Here is a 20,047-nt window from a genome sequence, read left to right as displayed (position 1 = left end):
CCGCGGATCCTGGCCCGCAGCAGCTCTCTGCCCCCAGACCCTGTGAGAGAGAGACCCAACCGCCTGGTCAGGTGGGCACTCCTGAGGCTGCAGAGCGGAAGAGACCACCAACACTGCTCACCCCTGCCCACATCCCTGGCCCAAGAGGAAACTGTATAAGGCCTCTGGGCTCCCGTGGGGGAGGGCCCAGGAGCGGCAGGACCCCTGCCTGAGACACCACCAGAATCTGAAGGAAACAGACCGGATAAACAGTTTCTGCACCCAAATCCCGTGGGAGGGAGAGCTGAACCTTCAGAGAGGCAGACAAGCCTGGGAAACCAGAAGAGACTGCTCTCTGCACACACATCTCGGACGCCAGAGGAAAAAGCCAAAAACCATCTGGAACCCTGGTGCACTGAAGCTCCCGGAAGGGGCGGCACAGGTCTTCCTGGTTGCTGCCGCTGCAGAGAGCCCGTGGGCAGCACCCCACGAGCGAACTTGAGCCCCGGGACCACAGGTAAGACCAACTTTTCTGCTGCAAGAAAGCTGCCTGGTGAACTCAAGACACAGGCCCACAGGAACAGCTGAAGACCTGTAGAGAGGAAAAACTACACGCCCGAAAGCAGAACACTCTGTCCCCATAACTGACTGAAAGAGAGGAAAACAGGTCTACAGCACTCCTGACACACAGGCTTATAGGACAGTCTAGCCACTGTCAGAAATAGCAGAACAAAGTAACACTAGAGATAATCTGATGGCGAGAGGCAAGCCCAGGAACCCAAGCAACAGAAACCAAGACTACATGGCACCATCGGAGCCCAATTCTCCCATCAAAACAAACATGGAATATCCAAACACACAGGAAAAGCAAGATCTAGTTTCAAAATCATATTTGATCATGATGCTGGAGGACTTCAAGAAAGACGTGAAGAACTCCCTTAGAGAACAAGTAGAAGCCTACAGAGAGGAATCGCAAAAATGCCTGAAAGAATCTCAAAAATCCATGAAAGAATTCCAGGAAAACATAAATAAACAAGTAGAAGGCCATGGAGAGGAGACACAAAAATCCCTGAAAGAATTCCAGGAAAACACAATCAAACAGTTGAAGGAATTAAAAATGGAAATAGAAGCAATCAAGAAAGAACACATGGAAACAACCCTGGATATAGAAAACCAAAAGAAGAGACAAGGAGCTGTAGATACAAGCTTCACCAACAGAATACAAGAGATGGAAGAGAGAATCTCAGGAGCAGAAGATTCCATAGAAATCATTGACTCAACTATCAATTATCATTGTCAAAGATAATGTAAAGCAGAAAAAGCTACTGGTCCAAAACATACAGGAAATCCAGGACTCAATGAGAAGATCAAACCTAAGGATAATAGGTATAGAAGAGAGTGAAGACTCCCAGCTCAAAGGACCAGTAAATATCTTCAACAAAATCATAGAAGAAAACTTCCCTAACCTAAAAAAAGAGATACCCATAGACATACAAGAAGCCTACAGAACTCCAAATAGATTGGACCAGAAAAGAAACACCTCCCGTCATATAATTGTCAAAATACCAAACGCACAAAATAAAGAAAGAATATTAAAAGCAGTAAGGGAAAAAGGTCAAGTAACATATAAAGGCAGACCTATCAGAATCACACCAGACTTCTCGCCAGAAACTATGAAGGCCAGAAGATCCTGGACTGATGTCATACAGACCCTAAGAGAACACAAATGCCAGCCCAGGTTACTGTATCCAGCAAAACTCTCAATTAACATTGATGGAGAAACCAAGATATTCCATGACAAAACCAAATTTACACAATATCTTTCTACAAATCCAGCACTACAAAGGATAATAAATGGTAAAGCCCAACATAAGGAGGCAAGCTATACCCTAGAAGAAGCAAGAAACTAATCATCTTGGCAACAAAACAAAGAGAATGAAAGCACACAAACATAACCTCACATCCAAATATGAATATAACGGGAAGCAATAATCACTATTCCTTAAAATCTCTCAATATCAATGGCCTCAACTCCCCAATAAAAAGACATAGATTAACAAACTGGATACGCAACGAGGACCCTGCATTCTGCTGCCTACAGGAAACACACCTCAGAGACAAAGACAGACACTACCTCAGAGTGAAAGGCTGGAAAACAACTTTCCAAGCAAATGGTCAGAAGAAGCAAGCTGGAGTAGCCATTCTAATATCAAATAAAATCAATTTCCAACTAAAAGTCATCAAAAAAGATAAGGAAGGACACTTCATATTCATCAAAGGAAAAATCCACCAAGATGAACTCTCAATCCTAAATATCTATGCCCCAAATACAAGGGTACCTACATACGTAAACGAAACCTTACTAAAGCTCAAAACACACATTGCACCTCACACAATAATAGTGGGAGATTTCAACACCCCACTCTCATCAATGGACAGATCATGGAAACAGAAATTAAACAGTGATGTCGACAGACTAAGAGAAGTCATGAGCCAAATGGACTTAACGGATATTTATAGAACATTCTATCCTAAAGCAAAAGGATATACCTTCTTCTCAGCTCCTCATGGTACTTTCTCCAAAATTGACCATATAATTGGTCAAAAAACGGGCCTCAACACGTACAGAAAGATAGAAATAATCCCATGCGTGCTATCGGACCACCACGGCCTAAAGCTGGTCTTCAATAACAATAAGGGAAGAATGCCCACATATACGTGGAAATTGAACAATGCTCTACTCAATGATAACCTGGTCAAGGAAGAAATAAAGAAAGAAATTAAAGACTTTTTAGAATTTAATGAAAATGAAGATACAACATACCCAAACTTATGGGACACAATGAAAGCTGTGCTAAGAGGAAAACTCATAGCATTGAGTGCCTGCAGAAAGAAACAGGAAAGAGCATATGTCAGCAGCTTGACAGCACACCTAAAAGCTCTAGAACTAAAAGAAGCAAATACACCCAGGAGGAGTAGAAGGCAGGAAATAATCAAACTCAGAGCTGAAATCAACCAAGTAGAAACAAAAAGGACCATAGAAAGAATCAACAGAACCAAAAGTTGGTTCTTTGAGAAAATCAACAAGATAGATAAACCCTTAGCCAGACTAACGAGCGGACACAGAGAGTGCGTCCAAATTAACAAAATCAGAAATGAAAAGGGAGACATAACAACAGATTCAGAGGAAATTAAAAAAATCATCAGATCTTACTATAAAAACCTATATTCAACAAAACTTGAAAATCTTCAGGAAATGGACAATTTCCTAGACAGATACCAGGTATCGAAGTTAAATCAGGAACAGATAAACCAGTTAAACAACCCCATAACTCCTAAGGAAATAGAAGCAGTCATTAAAGGTCTCCCAACCAAAAAGAGCCCAGATCCAGACGGGTTTAGTTCAGAATTCTATCAAACCTTCATAGAAGACCTCATACCAATATTATCCAAACTATTCCACAAAATTGAAACAGATGGAGCACTACCGAATTCCTTCTACGAAGCCACAATTACTCTTATACCTAAACCACACAAAGACACAACAAAGAAAGAGAACTTCAGACCAATTTCCCTTATGAATATCGACGCAAAAATACTCAATAAAATTCTGGCAAACCGAATTCAAGAGCACATCAAAACAATCATCCACCATGATCAAGTAGGCTTCATCCCAGGCATGCAGGGATGGTTTAATATACGGAAAACCATCAACGTGATCCATCATATAAACAAACTGAAAGAACAGAACCACATGATCATTTCATTAGATGCTGAGAAAGCATTTGACAAAATTCAACACCCCTTCATGATAAAAGTCCTGGAAAGAATAGGAATTAAAGGCCCATACCTAAACATAGTAAAAGCCATATACAGCAAACCAGTTGCTAACATTAAACTAAATGGAGAGAAACTTGAAGCAATCCCACTAAAATCAGGGACTAGACAAGGCTGCCCACTCTCTCCCTACTTATTCAGTATAGTTCTTGAAGTTCTAGCCAGAGCAATCAGACAACAAAAGGAGATCAAGGGGATACAGATCGGAAAAGAAGAAGTCAAAATATCACTATTTGCAGATGACATGATAGTATATTTAAGTGATCCCAGAAGTTCCACCAGAGAACTACTAAAGCTGATAAACAACTTCAGCAAAGTGGCTGGGTATAAAATTAACTCAAATAAATCAGTTGCCTTCCTCTATACAAAAGAGAAACAAGCCGAGAAAGAAATTAGGGAAACGACACCCTTCATAATAGACCCAAATAATATAAAGTACCTCAGTGTGACTTTAACCAAGCAAGTAAAAGATCTGTACAATAAGAACTTCAAGACACTGAGGAAAGAAATTGAAGAAGACCTCAGAAGATGGAAAGATCTCCCATGCTCATGGATTGGCAGGATTAATATAGTAAAAATGGCCATTTTGCCAAAAGCAATCTACAGATTCAATGCAATCCCCATCAAAATACCAACCCAATTCTTCAAAGAGTTAGACAGAACAATTTGCAAATTCATCTGGAATAACAAAAAACCCAGGATAGCTAAAGCTATCCTCAACAATAAAAGGACTTCAGGGGGAATCACTATCCCTGAACTCAAGCAGTATTACAGAGCAATAGTGATAAAAACTGCATGGTATTGGTACAGAGACAGACAGATAGACCAATGGAATAGAATTGAAGACCCAGAAATGAACCCACACACCTATGGTCACTTGATTTTTGACAAAGGAGCCAAAACCATCCAATGGAAAAAAAAGATAGCATTTTCAGCAAATGGTGCTGGTTCAACTGGAGGTCAACATGTAGAAGAATGCAGATCGATCCATGCTTATCACCCTGTACAAAGCTTAAGTCCAAGTGGATCAAGGACCTCCACATCAAACCAGACACACTCAAACTAATAGAAGAAAAACTAGGGAAGCATCTGGAACACAAGGGCACTGGAAAAAATTTCCTGAACAAAACACCAATGGCTTATGCTCTAAGATCAAGAATAGACAAATGGGATCTCATAAAACTGCAAAGCTTCTGTAAGGCAAAGGACACGGTGGTTAGGACAAAACGGCAACCAACAGATTGGGAAAAGATCTTTACCAATCCTACAACAGATAGAGGCCTTATATCCAAAATATACAAAGAACTCAAGAAGTTAGACCGCAGGGAAACAAATAACCCTATTAAAAATGGGGTTCAGAACTAAACAAAGAATTCACAGCTGAGGAATGCCGAATGGCTGAGAAACACCTAAAGAAATGTTCAACATCTTTAGTCATAAGGGAAATGCAAATCAAAACAACCCTGAGATTTCACCTCACACCAGTGAGAATGGCTAAGATCAAAGGCTCAGGTGACAGCAGATGCTGGCGAGGATGTGGAGAAAGAGGAACACTCCTCCATTGTTGGTGGGATTGCAGACTGGTAAAACCATTCTGGAAATCAGTCTGGAGGTTCCTCAGAAAATTGGACATTGAACTGCCTGAGGATCCAGCTATACCTCTCTTGGGCATATACCCAAAGGATGCCTCAACATATAAAAGAGACACGTGCTCCACTATGTTCATCGCAGCCTTATTTATAATAGCCAGAAAATGGAAAGAACCCAGATGCCCTTCAACAGAGGAATGGATACAGAAAATGTGGTACATCTACACAATGGAATATTACTCAGCTATCAAAAACAACGAGTTTATGAAATTCGTAGGCAAATGGTTGGAACTGGAAAATATCATCCTGAGTGAGCTAACCCAATCACAGAAAGACATACATGGTATGCACTCATTGATAAGTGGCTTTTAGCCCAAATGCTTGAATTGCCCTAGATCCCTAGAACAAACGAAACTGAAGACGGATGATCAAAATGTGAATGCTTCACTCCTTCTTTAAATGAGGAAAAAGAATACCCTTGGCAGGGAAGGGAGAGGCAAAGATTAAAACAGAGACTGAAGGAACACCCATTCAGAACCTGCCCCACATGTGGCCCATACATATACAGCCACCCAATTAGACAAGATGGATGAAGCAAAGAAGTGCAGACCGACAGGAGCCGGATGTAGATCGCTCCTGAGAGACACAGCCAGAATACAGCAAATACAGAGGCGAATGCCAGCAGCAAACCACTGAACTGAGAATAAGTCCCCCGTTGAAGGAATCAGAGAAAGAACTGGAAGAGCTTGAAGGGGCTCGAGACCCCAAAAGTACAACAATGTCAAGCAACCAGAGCTTCCAGGGACTAAGCCACTACCTAAATACTATACATGGACTGACCCTGGACTCTGACCCCATAGGTAGCAATGAATATCCTAGTAAGAGCACCAGTGGAAGGGGAAGCCCTGGGTCCTGCTAAGTCTGAACCCCCAGTGAACTAGACTATGAGGGGAGGGCGGCAATGGGGGGAGGGTTGGGAGGGGAACACCCATAAGGAAGGGGAGGGGGGAGGGGGATGTTTGCCCGGAAACCGGGAAAGGGAATAACACTTGAAATGTATATAAGAAATACTCAAGTTAATAAAAAAAAAAATAAGGTTATGTCCTACTCAGATGAAGACCACAACTTAAAAAGACTAGAATGTAAGGCCAGGAGCTATGCAGTAGCCTGGGGAGGTTTGCAAATACCCCTATGTTGTCTACCTTTGGGCTGCCTTATATATGAGTCAAAGCTGACTGATCTATCTTATTTTCACTGTGCATTTCAATAATGCTATGCTGAATTCCAATAATAGGGTCCGATAAACAAACAGAAACAGTCAATGTGTAGAAAGAGGATTGTATCAGAAGACATTCCCATTAATTCATTTTCTTAGATGTGTTTATAAGGTTTACTAAAAAACTTTGGCATTTGGTAGCCAAGTATATATTTTTTTTCATTACCTATTATGTACCAAATCTACTTGCAGGCATTTTGGAAATATCATTAAATAAAACAGAGGACATACAAAGAAAAAAAATAAGCCAAATAATCACCAGTTGTAGAAAAATATGGAAATTCATTAAAATCAGAAATTCATCAGGAACTGTTATGAAAAGGGCTAACAAAATCACAACTGATAAAACTCTTTTCTTAAAGGCATAACAGACAAATAAATAATGCAATAAATACATTGTACCAGTACAATAACTGAACAAGCAACTCACAGAATATATGAATGAAGACTTATGAGAAAAGTAACAAATGTGTGAAAAGTGTTTGTCCCGGTTATATATTAGAGAAATGAACACTAAAATCTTGAGATAATAGTACATGGGCTAATGAATAAATTAAAACATCAACTAAGAGTCAAACAGAGTTTGTGAATGAAGGAACAAAACATTAATGTTTGTATTCAACCTTTGTATTTCTGTATGTAGAAAAGAACAAAAATAATTCAATTCCATTAAAATACATTTTGAAGATCAGTTGGAATTAGAAAAAATGTAAACACATCATGTATAATAAAATACTTCATAGAGTTTACCTATATGAGCTCCTGCTTGGTTGTTCCAATATATTTGAAGAAAAGATATTTACAAAAGTATTTGCAGGGAAAACAAAATATTCACAATATTTTATTCACAATAGCAAAGAGATGCTGGTAGAAAACAGTGAGTTAAATACTAAGTAATATTGATGTATTTGATAGAATTCTACCAACCCATTTAAAAAGAAGTAGTTATATGCATTGGAGAGATGTGTCTCTGAGTAAAATTTTAGCTATGACCACATGAGGACCTGAATTCAGATCCCTAGACGTCTCATAAGGCTGGATGCAGTAGCAGGGATTTGTAATCCCATCTCTTCTGTGCAGTATAAGTGCTGGAAACTGGAGAATGCCCAGAAACTCACAAAGCCAAGTAGCCTGGCATAGACATTAACAAACAAGAGATCTTAAATAAGATAGAAGGCAAGGACTGCTACCTGGTGCTATCCTCTGACGTTCAAACGTGCAATAGCATAGCTACTCCTACTCCTAAAGTTACACATATATGAACACTCTCTCTCTCTCTCTCTCTCTCTCTCTCTCTCTCTCTCTCTTTCTCTCTCTCTCTCTCTCTCTCTCTCTCTCTCTCTCTCACACACACACACACACAAATGCACCCCACCTTGCAAACACAATGCATATATATACATATATATATATATTCAAATATACATATATATTTAAAACAACAACAGCAGCAAGAGAGGGATACATCTAAATCTAAAAATGTGTCAAAAGAGAACCCTGACACCAATAGATGATGCATGGTTCAATTATCTGGCTTCTTATAACCAAAAAAAAATGATCAATAGGGAAAAGCTGAGAAGACTGTCTCCTTGGAGCCATTGTAGGACTCTGTAAGATGAGAGAACCTAAGGTTCTGTATCTTGATGATACACACATAAATCAAATCATCAAATCTCCTGAAGTTAAACACTCTTGGAGTGTACATTCGTTTCCTGTGGGCATTCTAGAAACACAATTCTTAAATAACTGTTACAAGAGGAGAATTAAATAGGCAGCAGTTTGTCATTGAATCTCTTGAGTTGGAACTGGATACTCAAAGCTACCATCACTGACACAGTGGGAGCTGTGCTTTTCATTTGTAGGTAGTAACATCCTCCCAAACATTATGTTCTATTTGTTTACATTATAGGTTGGCCAGACTTCCTGATGTACTTGAAAAAACTGTTCTATTTGGGTTGTTTACTCAACTGACAACCTGGTAATTTTAAACTTGTCCTCGTTCAGTAGAATGCTTCCTTTACATGTGGGAGGCAAAACTGGCCCAAATAGAGAATCCTGTTAACTCTTCTATGCAAGGATAGTCTAAGTCTAATTATTTTTGCTACATAACCACAAGATGAGTTAAAATGCTATACAACCTCATGAGACTGTGGTGATTTTATGCTGTCAAAGTTTAAAAATTTCATTTTCTGCACATTTAAATTGTATGATGAATGATAGCATACAACAATTTACCTCTGGAATCTTAAGAAAACCAGGGTGACACTAATAAGCACCTGTCATTAATATTTTATATCTTGGGTAGAAAAAATGGCTATTGCTGTAGTGAACATTCAATATTAAGGAATATTTTCTTTAAATGTTTTCTAATGTGTGCCTGAAGCCACATGTAGCGAAACATTGAAAATACATGCTTCAAAAAAGAAAGTGATTGGAGCTAGAATTCCACTTCCGTGGTTATGAGTGATTGATGTTCTTTCAGAGGACCAGAGTTCAGTTCCCAACACCCATGTTAGGAGAATCACAACCATGTCAGGCCAGCTCCAAGGATCTTATGCTTCCTTTTGGTCTCTGAAGGCATTGTGTAAAAATTTGACTCCCTTTTTAAATATATATATATATATATGTATGTATGTATGTATGTATGTATGTTTCAACAAACATGAGCTTTATGTCATGATGAAATGACATTATTTCTAAAACATTTTATCTAATTAACTTGAGATTAATTGGTCAAATTTGGCTTTTGCAATGATCTTGGCTGTTACCATTCACAAAATATTTCAAAGGAAAATAAAATCTGGCTGTCATAGGTTGGATTTTTCTCTCTAACACAGAATGAGTGCTAATGAGAAAAAATGGTTATGACTGAGATTGAATTAATTAAAAAAAATCTAGATTTTGAATTTTACTGCTGTTTGCTCAGCTCTGCTAGAGACTTGGTATTGTTTCCAAATGATGTCTACAAAGAAGGAAGAACAGGGTCTGGGGGTTCACTGAAATTTGAGGGGTGCAATAAAACACAGCTGGAGAGTGACCTTGCACCTGTACCACCCTGGTGATGTGCTCTTGGGAGGGACCCTCATCAAAATGAGGCATCCTTACTTTTCAATCAATCAATATTACCAACAGGAAGGATCTCTGAAGGGACTTCTCTAGTTGAAGAGAGGGTGAAGGTCTGAAGAGGAGAGTGTAAGAAAGGTTGCATGAATTAATGCTCATCTTGATCATAGATGCTTCATGAGGCAATTGTTCTTTTTCAGAAATACGAAATGACATCTGACACCTGGATCTCTAAACAGGTATAGTATAGGTGGCCTGTGTCATTTTTGGGCATTATAAACATTTCCCTCACATGATAGCTATATTTTTCTCTCTAAAATATTATTCTAAGGGTCTGGGAAGATTGCGCATGGTTTAGAACATTTTCTATTATAAGCATAAGAATCAATATGTATTCCCAGAATCCATGTAAATGACTGGTGGGTATGGTGGCCTTCTTGTAAGGAGGGCTGGGACAAGTTTCCATAGAGCAACCTGGCTAGTAAGACTAGACAGAGGGGTGTGCTGTGCATTTGATAGAGAGACTTCTTTGATAGAGAGATTTTCATTTCCATAACTGAAACAACTTGGTATGTTCCCGCAGACCTTTATATCATAATCAACAGCCTTAGATAGTCCATAGCAGTTGAAATTGAAAATCATCACAATTCTATTACAGATTGTTGTAAGAATCATCTTCTTAATTCTATTATTATTACTCTCCTATATAGAGGGAATTCATATATCCCCTTTTTGGAGGAGAAACAAAATTTTCCCCAAAAATTTCTTGTCCAAAGCCTATATTATTTTCAAATTTCATCATAAACCACCTCTTAAATTCACCTCCCCTGCAACCTTAACCTGATAACATCTCCCAATATAATTACTGCAAAGTTACATATAATTTTTTCATTCATTAATTTATTTATTCATTCTACATCCCTATCACAGCTCCTTCTCCTCCCAATATACTCTTATACAGGCTCTCATCGCATATACCCCTCCCCTTCTCTGAAAAGAAGGAAGCTCTTGTGGGTATTACCCCACCCAGGCACATCACATGTAATTTTTATGTATCAAAATCTACTATCTCTCTGTAAAAAAATAAAAAAGAAAGGATTTTTTCTATTGCTCCCCATTGAAATAGATGCCTACAGCAATATGTCACACAAAAGCATTGCCTTACACATTCTTTCACTGGAAATAGGAAGGTAGAAAGACTGTTTATAGGCTCACAGGGAAATACATAGACAGCATTATATACATAGAAAGAGAGAAATAATTTATTGTATATATGTATACACTTATTAGTACAATTTTACCCTGTTATGCAAAATGAAATAGAAGTACAATTTTAAATTTATAACCAGTAATATGTTCTCATTCAATTAAGTTAGACACTAAAAAGAAAACCAACAGAAATTAAGAACATGATGGATATTGATGTCTTCTGAATTGCTCTCCTTCACACATAGGGTTCTATAAATTTTAGAGCCATGAAAATTCCTAACAGTTTAACAGTCATGACTATATTAAATTCAAATTTATGTGTTGTGTACAACTCATTTTTAAACAACAAAACATCCCGTTATCAATTGTTTAGTAAGAAAATGAATTTGATGATCTATCAGAATTGATTTTTTTCCCATCAGCAGGATTATGAGAATCTTACCCAATGCTTAGAATTTTATAAAATGGAATAGGCTGGACAAAGTAATGAGTGGAAGCAGAGTTCTAAGATAATTAGGACTTTAGTATTGGCACATACTCACTTTCAAGACAGTTGCAATGAAGTAATTAATGGACATGGTTGGCTTTACCTTCAAGGCACTTGAACATAGGATGACAAGTGTGTAACACACATAGAAGTTTGTAGAGCTAAACAGCTCAGGTCCAGTGCCCTGTTTCCCATTCCTCAGAAGCACTGTCATAAAAGATGATCCATGTGTGAAGGCAGAGAGGGTAAGATGAGAGAGTTCACCCAGGTATGAGGTCTGAGTGTTCATTTTGTCTTATTTAATTTTTTTTTTAACTTACTTACATTACTTCTGAGGTTTCAAGTGGCTACGTACATTATCATATATTTTCATGATTAACCACCAAGTGAAAATGAAAATTACCTTGACACTGATGTTAAGAACAGGTTTTCCAGATGCTGTGAATGTTTAAGTGAGGACTGTAATCTGTTGCCCCATTTTACACATGTTACAGAGGAAGACTTCCTGCTTACACGTGTCACACACCTATAAACAGATGCACATGTGCTCAGTGTATGTTCTAAGTGATGTAAAGTAGCATAAGAAAAGAGTAGAAAGTAAAAGACTGTGGATAGCAGCAGAATACCAGACTTTCCTGGAATAATCAGGAATAAGGTGACTTTAGAGTTGAACACGCAGATTTAAGAGGAAGAGTTAGATGAAGATAAGAATCTTAGGAAGGCCATGGTGAGTCAGCAGCAAGCTCTGACCTAAGGAGCATGTAAGAAGAGAGGAGAAGTTCACGATAGCAAACTGAAGCTATTTGTAAGTATAGGAGGGCAATTCAAAGTCATACAACAGGGGCGGAGAACTCGTTCAGTGGTTAGAGCACACACTGCTCTTTCAGAGGGCCAGAGTTTGGTTCTCTGAGTCCATGTGGGTGACTCCTTTATAACTCCAGCTCCAGAGGATGCCATACCTTTGGATCCCAAAGAAACTGCCACATACTCATATAAGTATGCTTTAAAATAATAAAAAATTAAACTTGTAAGTCTTCCAAAGAAAACCATATGATGTTTAGAAGCATTCTTTAATCAGGTAGAAAGGAATGTGATGCTACATCAAATGTCTGCTCTCTTAATGTACTCATATGTGTGTGTGTGTGTGTGTGTGTGTGTGGTGTGTGTATGCATGTTTGTATATGTCTGTCTCTGTGTAAAATGTATTTATGTTCTTCCTAAGAAGACATAAATGCACACATACATACACACACATGCCAAATATGCATTCAGCTCTATGCATTCATCTGAATTTATATATGTATATATGTGACTAATCTAATTTATTTTTCAAAAGCTTAGTAACTGTAGTCATATAAATCCTTGTGATTTATGAAAAATTCAGGGGTTGTGGATTTAGCTCAGTGGTAGAGCGCTTGCTTGCCTAGGAAGCACAAGGCCCTGGGTTCGGTCCCCAGCTCCGAAAAAAAGAACCAAAGAAAAAAAAAGAAAAAAGAAAAATACAACTGGTGTTCACAGCACTAGGGTTGCATTTGTGTGTATTTTGTGTTTGTTTAAGGAAAATGAACTAATTCATGACAGGAAATTTAAATAGATGATCTCTGTAATTTCCAATTATGTGGCATTTTATTTCTTATATGTTCAGCAAATGTGCAGTATCAGAAAGGAATTTCCTGATAGTAAGGTTGCTTGATAAATGATATTACAAAAATAACTTTTAAAGACTTTTATGATTTAAAACATATATCAATGAACTGGTCTTTAGAATTAAATCACTGTTTTCTTATGTTTGAGGGATAAATTACCGAGTGTAAATGCAAGTCAATCTATAAAAGTACTTGTCTGTATAATTTCTCACAGGCCTTCACTCTAATTTTTAAAATGTTCATCTACAATATGTGAAACCTCATCATTATGTCCACTTTGATATTAATATGCATAATGTAAGATTAAATTCACTTTTGAAAATTCTAAATGCCATGTGTCATTTAAAAAAGTAATTCTTCTATTTCCCAAAGTAATTCCAGTCAAACAGCAACCTATGTTTGTTTGATGTTGAGTAGAAAGATGCCCCCATAGACATTCTGAGATTTTTCTGTGTCCCTCTCCATTGTAGAACGAGGAGCCAGTGTTTTCTAGAGATGGAAGCAAGTTCTTCATGACTGTTCCTGTCAAACAAGGTGGAAGAGGAGAATTCCACCACATAGCTATGTTCCTGGTCCAGGTAGGTCCTGGAAATCTTCTTTGCTTTAGTTTCATTGTCGTTGAAGGTTCAATGCTCCTTCCTTGGATTTGTATTTGTATTTCTGTGTGTAAGTACAGGTGTATATGAGCTATGACTCACCCATGGAGGTCAGAGGACAACCTCTAGGTCAGTTCTTTCTGTTCACCTTCTTTCAGGCAGGATTGCTAGTTGTACAATTCTGCCTATACTATGCCAGCTGACCTAGGTACTTCCAGAAATTCCCCTGTCTCTACTTCTTATCTTACCAGAGGAGCGAGGGGATTATGGATGCATGGTATGAACTCTGCCTTTTACATGGGTTCTGTACATTCAAACAGATGTCCTCATGCTTATGTCACAAGGGTTTCACCAACTAAGCCATCTTTCCCAGTCCCAACAATCCCAATTCTATTCAGAGCCTATGAAACTAAGCACATACAGCTCATACATATTTTTGGGAGATAATGTCATATATTCAAACAATGTCAATAAAATGTAATCAGTCATATGTGCTGTGAAATGAGGGTCTTAGCATGCTATTTATTTATCTATTTATCTATCTATTTATTTACTTATTTATTCGTACAAATCAAAGGTGGCCTTTGACTCACTATATAATAGAAAATGATCTTGAACTTCTAATTCTCCAACTCTGTTCTAGACGCCAAGACAATAGGCATAAGCCAATATCCAAATTATGCAGTTCTAGATGTCAAATCAAGGTTTTATGTGTGCTTTATGTATATCTACTAACTGATCCTATATCCTCAGCCCTAGAATACAGAATATTGTTTTTATTGTTTTGACAGAGGGTTTCATGTGGCAGCTCTGGCTGCTTTTGAACTCACTATATAAATCAGGCTGTCCTGAAACTCACAAGGTTCCACCTTTCTGCCTCTTGAATATTGGTATTGAAATGTGTCACCACACCCAGCTGGGAGGTAGAACTTAACTAGAACACTTGCTAATTTCAAGAGCCTGTTGACAATCTAAAAAAAAGTGTTGTTAATTAAATATATATTTTCTATATTGTACATGTAATACTGTCATGCCATTGTGTAGGTTTCAAATGTATGGGCTAGCAATATGGCTCAGGTGGTAAAGGAACTCACCTTGTAAATCTAGTGACCTATGTGAAACCCATTTAAAGGGGAAACTAAAGAGCAGACACCACAAAATTGTCATCTCACTTCTATGTGTATGCCACAGAATGTCCAGCCACACATTTACATAATCTACACACAATAATAAATAATGATATCATATTTTGAATATTCATAATCAAGTAAATACCCATCAAAATGTTCTGGTAAAATAAACTTGAAATGCACTATTCTAGTAAATGCAGTGCATATTTTAAAGTAGAAAATAAAACTAATGTGTTCTCAATGACTAAGAAACCATGCTGCTTCTTAGAAACTTTTTGATAGGGGAAGGAAACATTTTTCCTTCTAAATCTCAAACAAATTTTAAAACTTTAAATGATTTTAAAATGAAAAGGCTTATTAATAGCTGATTTAAATATGTCAAGATTATTGAGTCAATTTAAATTTAATTTTCAATAGTGCACATTCAGGAGGAAACAAGCATCCTTAGAAGTGAACATCTCCCGCACACACATACACAGAGCTTTATAATGACAAATAATTAGGAGGAAATCAAATGATTATGTGAAATTCCCAAGCATGTAGCAAAAGGTATCTCTTTTTTATACAAAATATAAATACAAATGTGGCATAAAATCCATCACAAACTTGACTAATTTAAGTTCTTCACTCCTTCAACTCTTGTGATTAGTATGAAGCTGATGCAACCTTAATAAAATTCACAGAAACATCTGAAAAACATAGAATGATCATGGCTGGGAAGAAGAATGGATCAGCACAGGGGGAAGGTGACAAAAGAGCAATGTGGAAGTGGGTAGGATCCAAATATATGATATACTTGTCTGAAAATGTCAATGTGAACCACATTGTGTATAATCAACATATACTAATAAACATTATTTTAATTAGAATATATATATAAATATTTGAAATTTTACTTTGGATTGACTAAAGGTTATGGCAGTACTTAAACGACAAAGTTACCTGAGGTGTGCATTTTTAAGCAATCTGCAAAAATGTGACTTTAATTTTAATCAAGGTTGAAAATAAGAAAAATGGGACATGTATAATTTCTACAGCTTGAAGGAAGACTGATTTTCATAGTAGATTATTAAGTTAGAAAAGTGGACCAGTTAATCATATACCCATGAATAATGCAATTGCATTTATTTCTAAATAAATATATGCACTTGTATATGAATAAATTTCTGGGTCTTTCTGGGTCAAATATTGATTGAAATAGGTAGGTAGGATTTTAAGGTAATATTTTCATTTTCTATGCGAATAACGGGTCATTAGGAAATTACTTCATTTATTTCTGCTAAGTAAATCTTGTGATCATTAGTACTAGGAAAATAGATTTCCAACAAATTGCACTTTATTAGTATAATCAGAATTTTACAGAATATTTTAAGTTGTATCTTAACTTATTTGTGAGTGTGTGTGTTTCTTTTGTGTGTGTGTGTGTGTGTGTGTGTGTGTGTGTGTGTGTGTGTGCATGTTCCTTGGAAGGTCTGAAGAGAATGTTAGATCCTCTGGAGCTGGAATTATACCTGGTTATGAGCCACCCGAGATGGGTACTGGGACTCAAACCCAGTCCCTTTGGAACTGTCCTCCTAACCACTGAGCTACTTCTCTCGTCATTAATGAATTGTTAAAATCCAGGACTCTAAGGATGTTGAAATTCTTAGGCAAATGGATGAAACTAGAAAATATCCTGAATGAGAGAAACCAGTCATTAAAAGAACACAGGTGGTATGTACTGACTGATAAGTGGATATTAGCTTTTGGAATACCTAAGAAAAAATTCAGAGATCACTTGAAGTCCAAGGAGAAGGGAGACCAAAACATAGATGCTTCCTCACTTCTTAGAAGGGAGAACAAAATACTCACAGGAGGAAACACAGGGACAAAGAGTGGAGCAGGGACTAAAGAAAAGGTCATCAGGATACTGTCTCACCTGGTGCCTCATTATGCAGCCACCAAACCTAGTCATTATTGCTGATGTGAAGAAGAGCTTGCTGACAGGTGCCAGATATGGGTATCTACTGAGAAGCTGTGCCAGAGCCCTATTGATACAGATAAGGATGGCTGCAACTAACCACTGGACTGAACAAGGAGACCCTAATGGAGGAGTTAGAGAAAAGACTGATGGAGCAGAAGGGTTTTGCAACACCACAGGAAGAAAAACAATACCAAACAACCAAACCCACCAGAGCTCCCAGGGACTAAACGACCAACCCATGAGTATACATGGAGGAACCCATGACTCCAGCTATATATGTAGCAGAGGAGGGCATTGTCCAGCATCAGTGGGAGGTAAAGCCCTTGGTCCTATGAAGGGTTGCTTCCCCAATGTAGAGTAATGCCAGGGTGTTGGAGTGGGTGGATGGGCATGGAGGCATCCTCATAGAAGCAGAGTGAGGGAGAGTGGGTATGGGGGAGGGGGCAAAGGGCTAACATTTGAAATATAAATACAGAAAATATCCAAGAAAAATAAAATTACTAAAAAAACCCTTAATACTCTGATATTCAACTACTCCTATAACATTCATGATGGTCCTATTGATATACTGCCCACCATGCAGGTGAATGAACCTGAGTTTGACTATTTGGTACGTGCCTCAAAGCTAGGCATTGGCAGGCTCATCTGTAATGTTTTGGGAGATGAGCACAAGTGAATCTCCAGAGCTTGCTGGCTACCTAATCTAGCCAGATCAGGAGAGCTGTGTTCAGGAAGAGACCATGTCTCAAAAGTCAAGGAAAAACTGAATCTTGGAAGACACCTATATCAGCCTCTGGCTTACCCCCATGAATATGCATGTACATACTCACACCAAAGAAAGACTTCACAAATTAAGAGTGAAGGCTAGAAACATTTGTACAAATATATCATGGTAGTCGCAGCTCTGAATGAAGTTAGTTTACTTAAAACAATAAGAAAGGAAATCATATTCTGTTGAGCAGATGTTAGTTTCCAAGAAAGGGTCTTTTCACATTGAGTTAGGAATTCTCTTTAAAGGTTTTTTTTTGTAATTTTTCTGTATTTTTGAGGGTTTTATATGTGTATATAATGGAACATGATCATATTTTCCATGTTTTTCCCCATTCTCTTCATGTCCCCTTTAATACATCCCTCTCCCACTGTCATTTGGTGTTTTCGTCATTGTTGTTGTTGTTGTATTATAACAGCTAAGTCTAGTTAGTGTTACACATCTGGACCTGGGTGGGACAACAGCTGGATGGTGGGAGATATACCAGTGGGCACTTTCTCAAGAAAAGGATGATTCTCCTCCAGTGACTATCTACTGACAACTGCTCCTTAGTAAGGTGTGGGCCAGGAGTTTTCATCTGTTGCTGAAATAGCCTGTGTGCAGATGAATCTTTAACTCTTGCAATGTCTAGAGCAACTGCACAGAGCACCTGTGTTGACTTTTTTCATCTTTGCTACAGAGTGTGAAATGTTTCACTGAAGTAGAAAACTTTCACCCTATTCTGGTGACCATTCAGGACATTAATAATTTGCCAACTGAGAAAAGAACAACACTGGTATTATTTGTGAGAATTCTGTCAGTTGACTGAAATTAACATAATTGTTATGGAGCCATAAATTGACATTTAGGTAAAAACAGTTTATTATGCACAAATATTAACAGAACTCACACACATGAACACACACACACACACACACACACACACACACACACACCACTCAGGTACAGCCTTACACATGTACACAAATGTACACATTATTTGGGAACATAGTTTGAAACTTCTTGTTTCATTTTAATAACAGCTATAAGACCATTTCATTAATTCCATAAAGCTGTTGCTTTGTAGTCGATACAACATTTTTGAAAAATAATACCTGAACAGAGTAATGGAATAATGAATAAATGCTGTGGTGTCCTGTCATTCCTTTTAATACGCTTTCATCAATTGATGCATATATTTCGAGTTCCTTTTTACATTAAAATAAGGACTTTTTGAAAAAGATTTCAATCAATATAATTTAGGTTTGCAACATTTGTAGAATGATATATAATTTTTCTGATACCCTCTAATGGAATTTTTAATATCTTGCATTTAGTGTATTCTGAACTGTGATTTTAATAGGTCTGTGGCATTCACTCATACAGACTTGTTATGCTTGCTTTAAATGATCCCTTTTCACCATTAAAGTTATTTTGCACTTTGATGTTACATTCTTAGCAAACAATCTTATTCACAAACAGTTCTATTTTAATTGGCCCACAAGAATCCATTTCTAAATGTTCAAAGAGTTATACATATATTAGTCAGGGTTCACTACAGAAACAGATTTGATAGAATAAGTACATATTAAAAGTGGATTTATGAGATTGGCTTACATGATACAGTGGGAAGTCCAACAATAGCTGTCTCACAATGGCAAGGTAAAGCATTCAGCAGTTGCAGGGTTCATAAGGCTCGATGTTTCAGTAATTCTATTAGGTCCCCAAAGAGCTGGAGAATAACTGGAGAGCCATCTTCACTATATATATAATTTCTAAAGAAGTTGACTCTAATATGAACAAAGAGAGGAAGCATTAATAAAATAGATGAACTCACCAGCAAGAATAAAGGCCAGCAATTGAAAGAAGCTTTACTTCTTCCACAGCTTTATACTGGTAGCATGACAGGGACGTGCTGCCACATTTAGAGTAGATATTCCCACTTTCAGTAATCTGATCAAAACATCTGTCAGAGGAATGCTCAGATGATTGCCTTCTAGTCAGTACCAGATCAAGTCATGTTGACAAATTGATCCCCCACACCATGTTTCACCAAGTTAACCACATGCATGTGTAATATGTTCATTAGGTTTCACATGTAGTGTCAACTGACTCCTCAAAACAAAGCATGATCATTTAGATGTGAAAAAGGAGTGCACACTACATTGCTGACTTCTCACTAGGATGCTGTTGGCTGGACATAGTCATTCTGCTCTGGCCTTGGGGCAGTAGTCCATTGCTAATGAACATGCATGGAACGCTGATCATGATGTGCCCTGGCAACATAGTGGCCTGCAGTCACAGCCTCTGCCATGAAGCGCAGCTGTGTCTGAGAGACTCCTGATTCACTTACAGCAGGTTTGTGCATTTGAAGTGGTTACTGAGACCAGTAAATCTTTGCAAACATTGTGCTGTCTGGCTCAAGTATAGATGAAAACGTCAGAGGGCAAGCTACCCAAGTGCTCTCAGGCTCTCTTCAGGCTGGAGTGTAAGGCTTATGCTCATGAACATTTAGTGCATTTTT

General features: G+C 37.8%; 1 protein-coding gene across 4 annotated transcripts in view; it reads left to right on the top strand.

Moving 5' to 3' along the window:
* The window catches only part of Dpp10 (dipeptidyl peptidase like 10), a 1,676,457-nt gene that overhangs the window by 1,582,475 nt on the left and 73,935 nt on the right, over positions 1-20,047 (top strand). For all 4 annotated transcript variants that reach the window (NM_001415116.1, NM_001415117.1, XM_063272512.1 and 1 more), the window contains 2 exons: positions 9,945-9,983; positions 13,557-13,664. In NM_001415116.1, coding sequence (NP_001402045.1) covers positions 9,945-9,983; positions 13,557-13,664 — 147 coding nt within the window. The remainder of the gene's footprint in view (positions 1-9,944; positions 9,984-13,556; positions 13,665-20,047) is intronic.

Source organism: Rattus norvegicus, chromosome 13, assembly GCF_036323735.1.
Source record: "Rattus norvegicus strain BN/NHsdMcwi chromosome 13, GRCr8, whole genome shotgun sequence".
Classification (NCBI taxonomy): Eukaryota; Metazoa; Chordata; class Mammalia; order Rodentia; family Muridae; genus Rattus; species Rattus norvegicus.
Note: the sequence above shows the minus strand (reverse complement) of the source record. Positions and strands in the feature narration are given on the sequence as shown.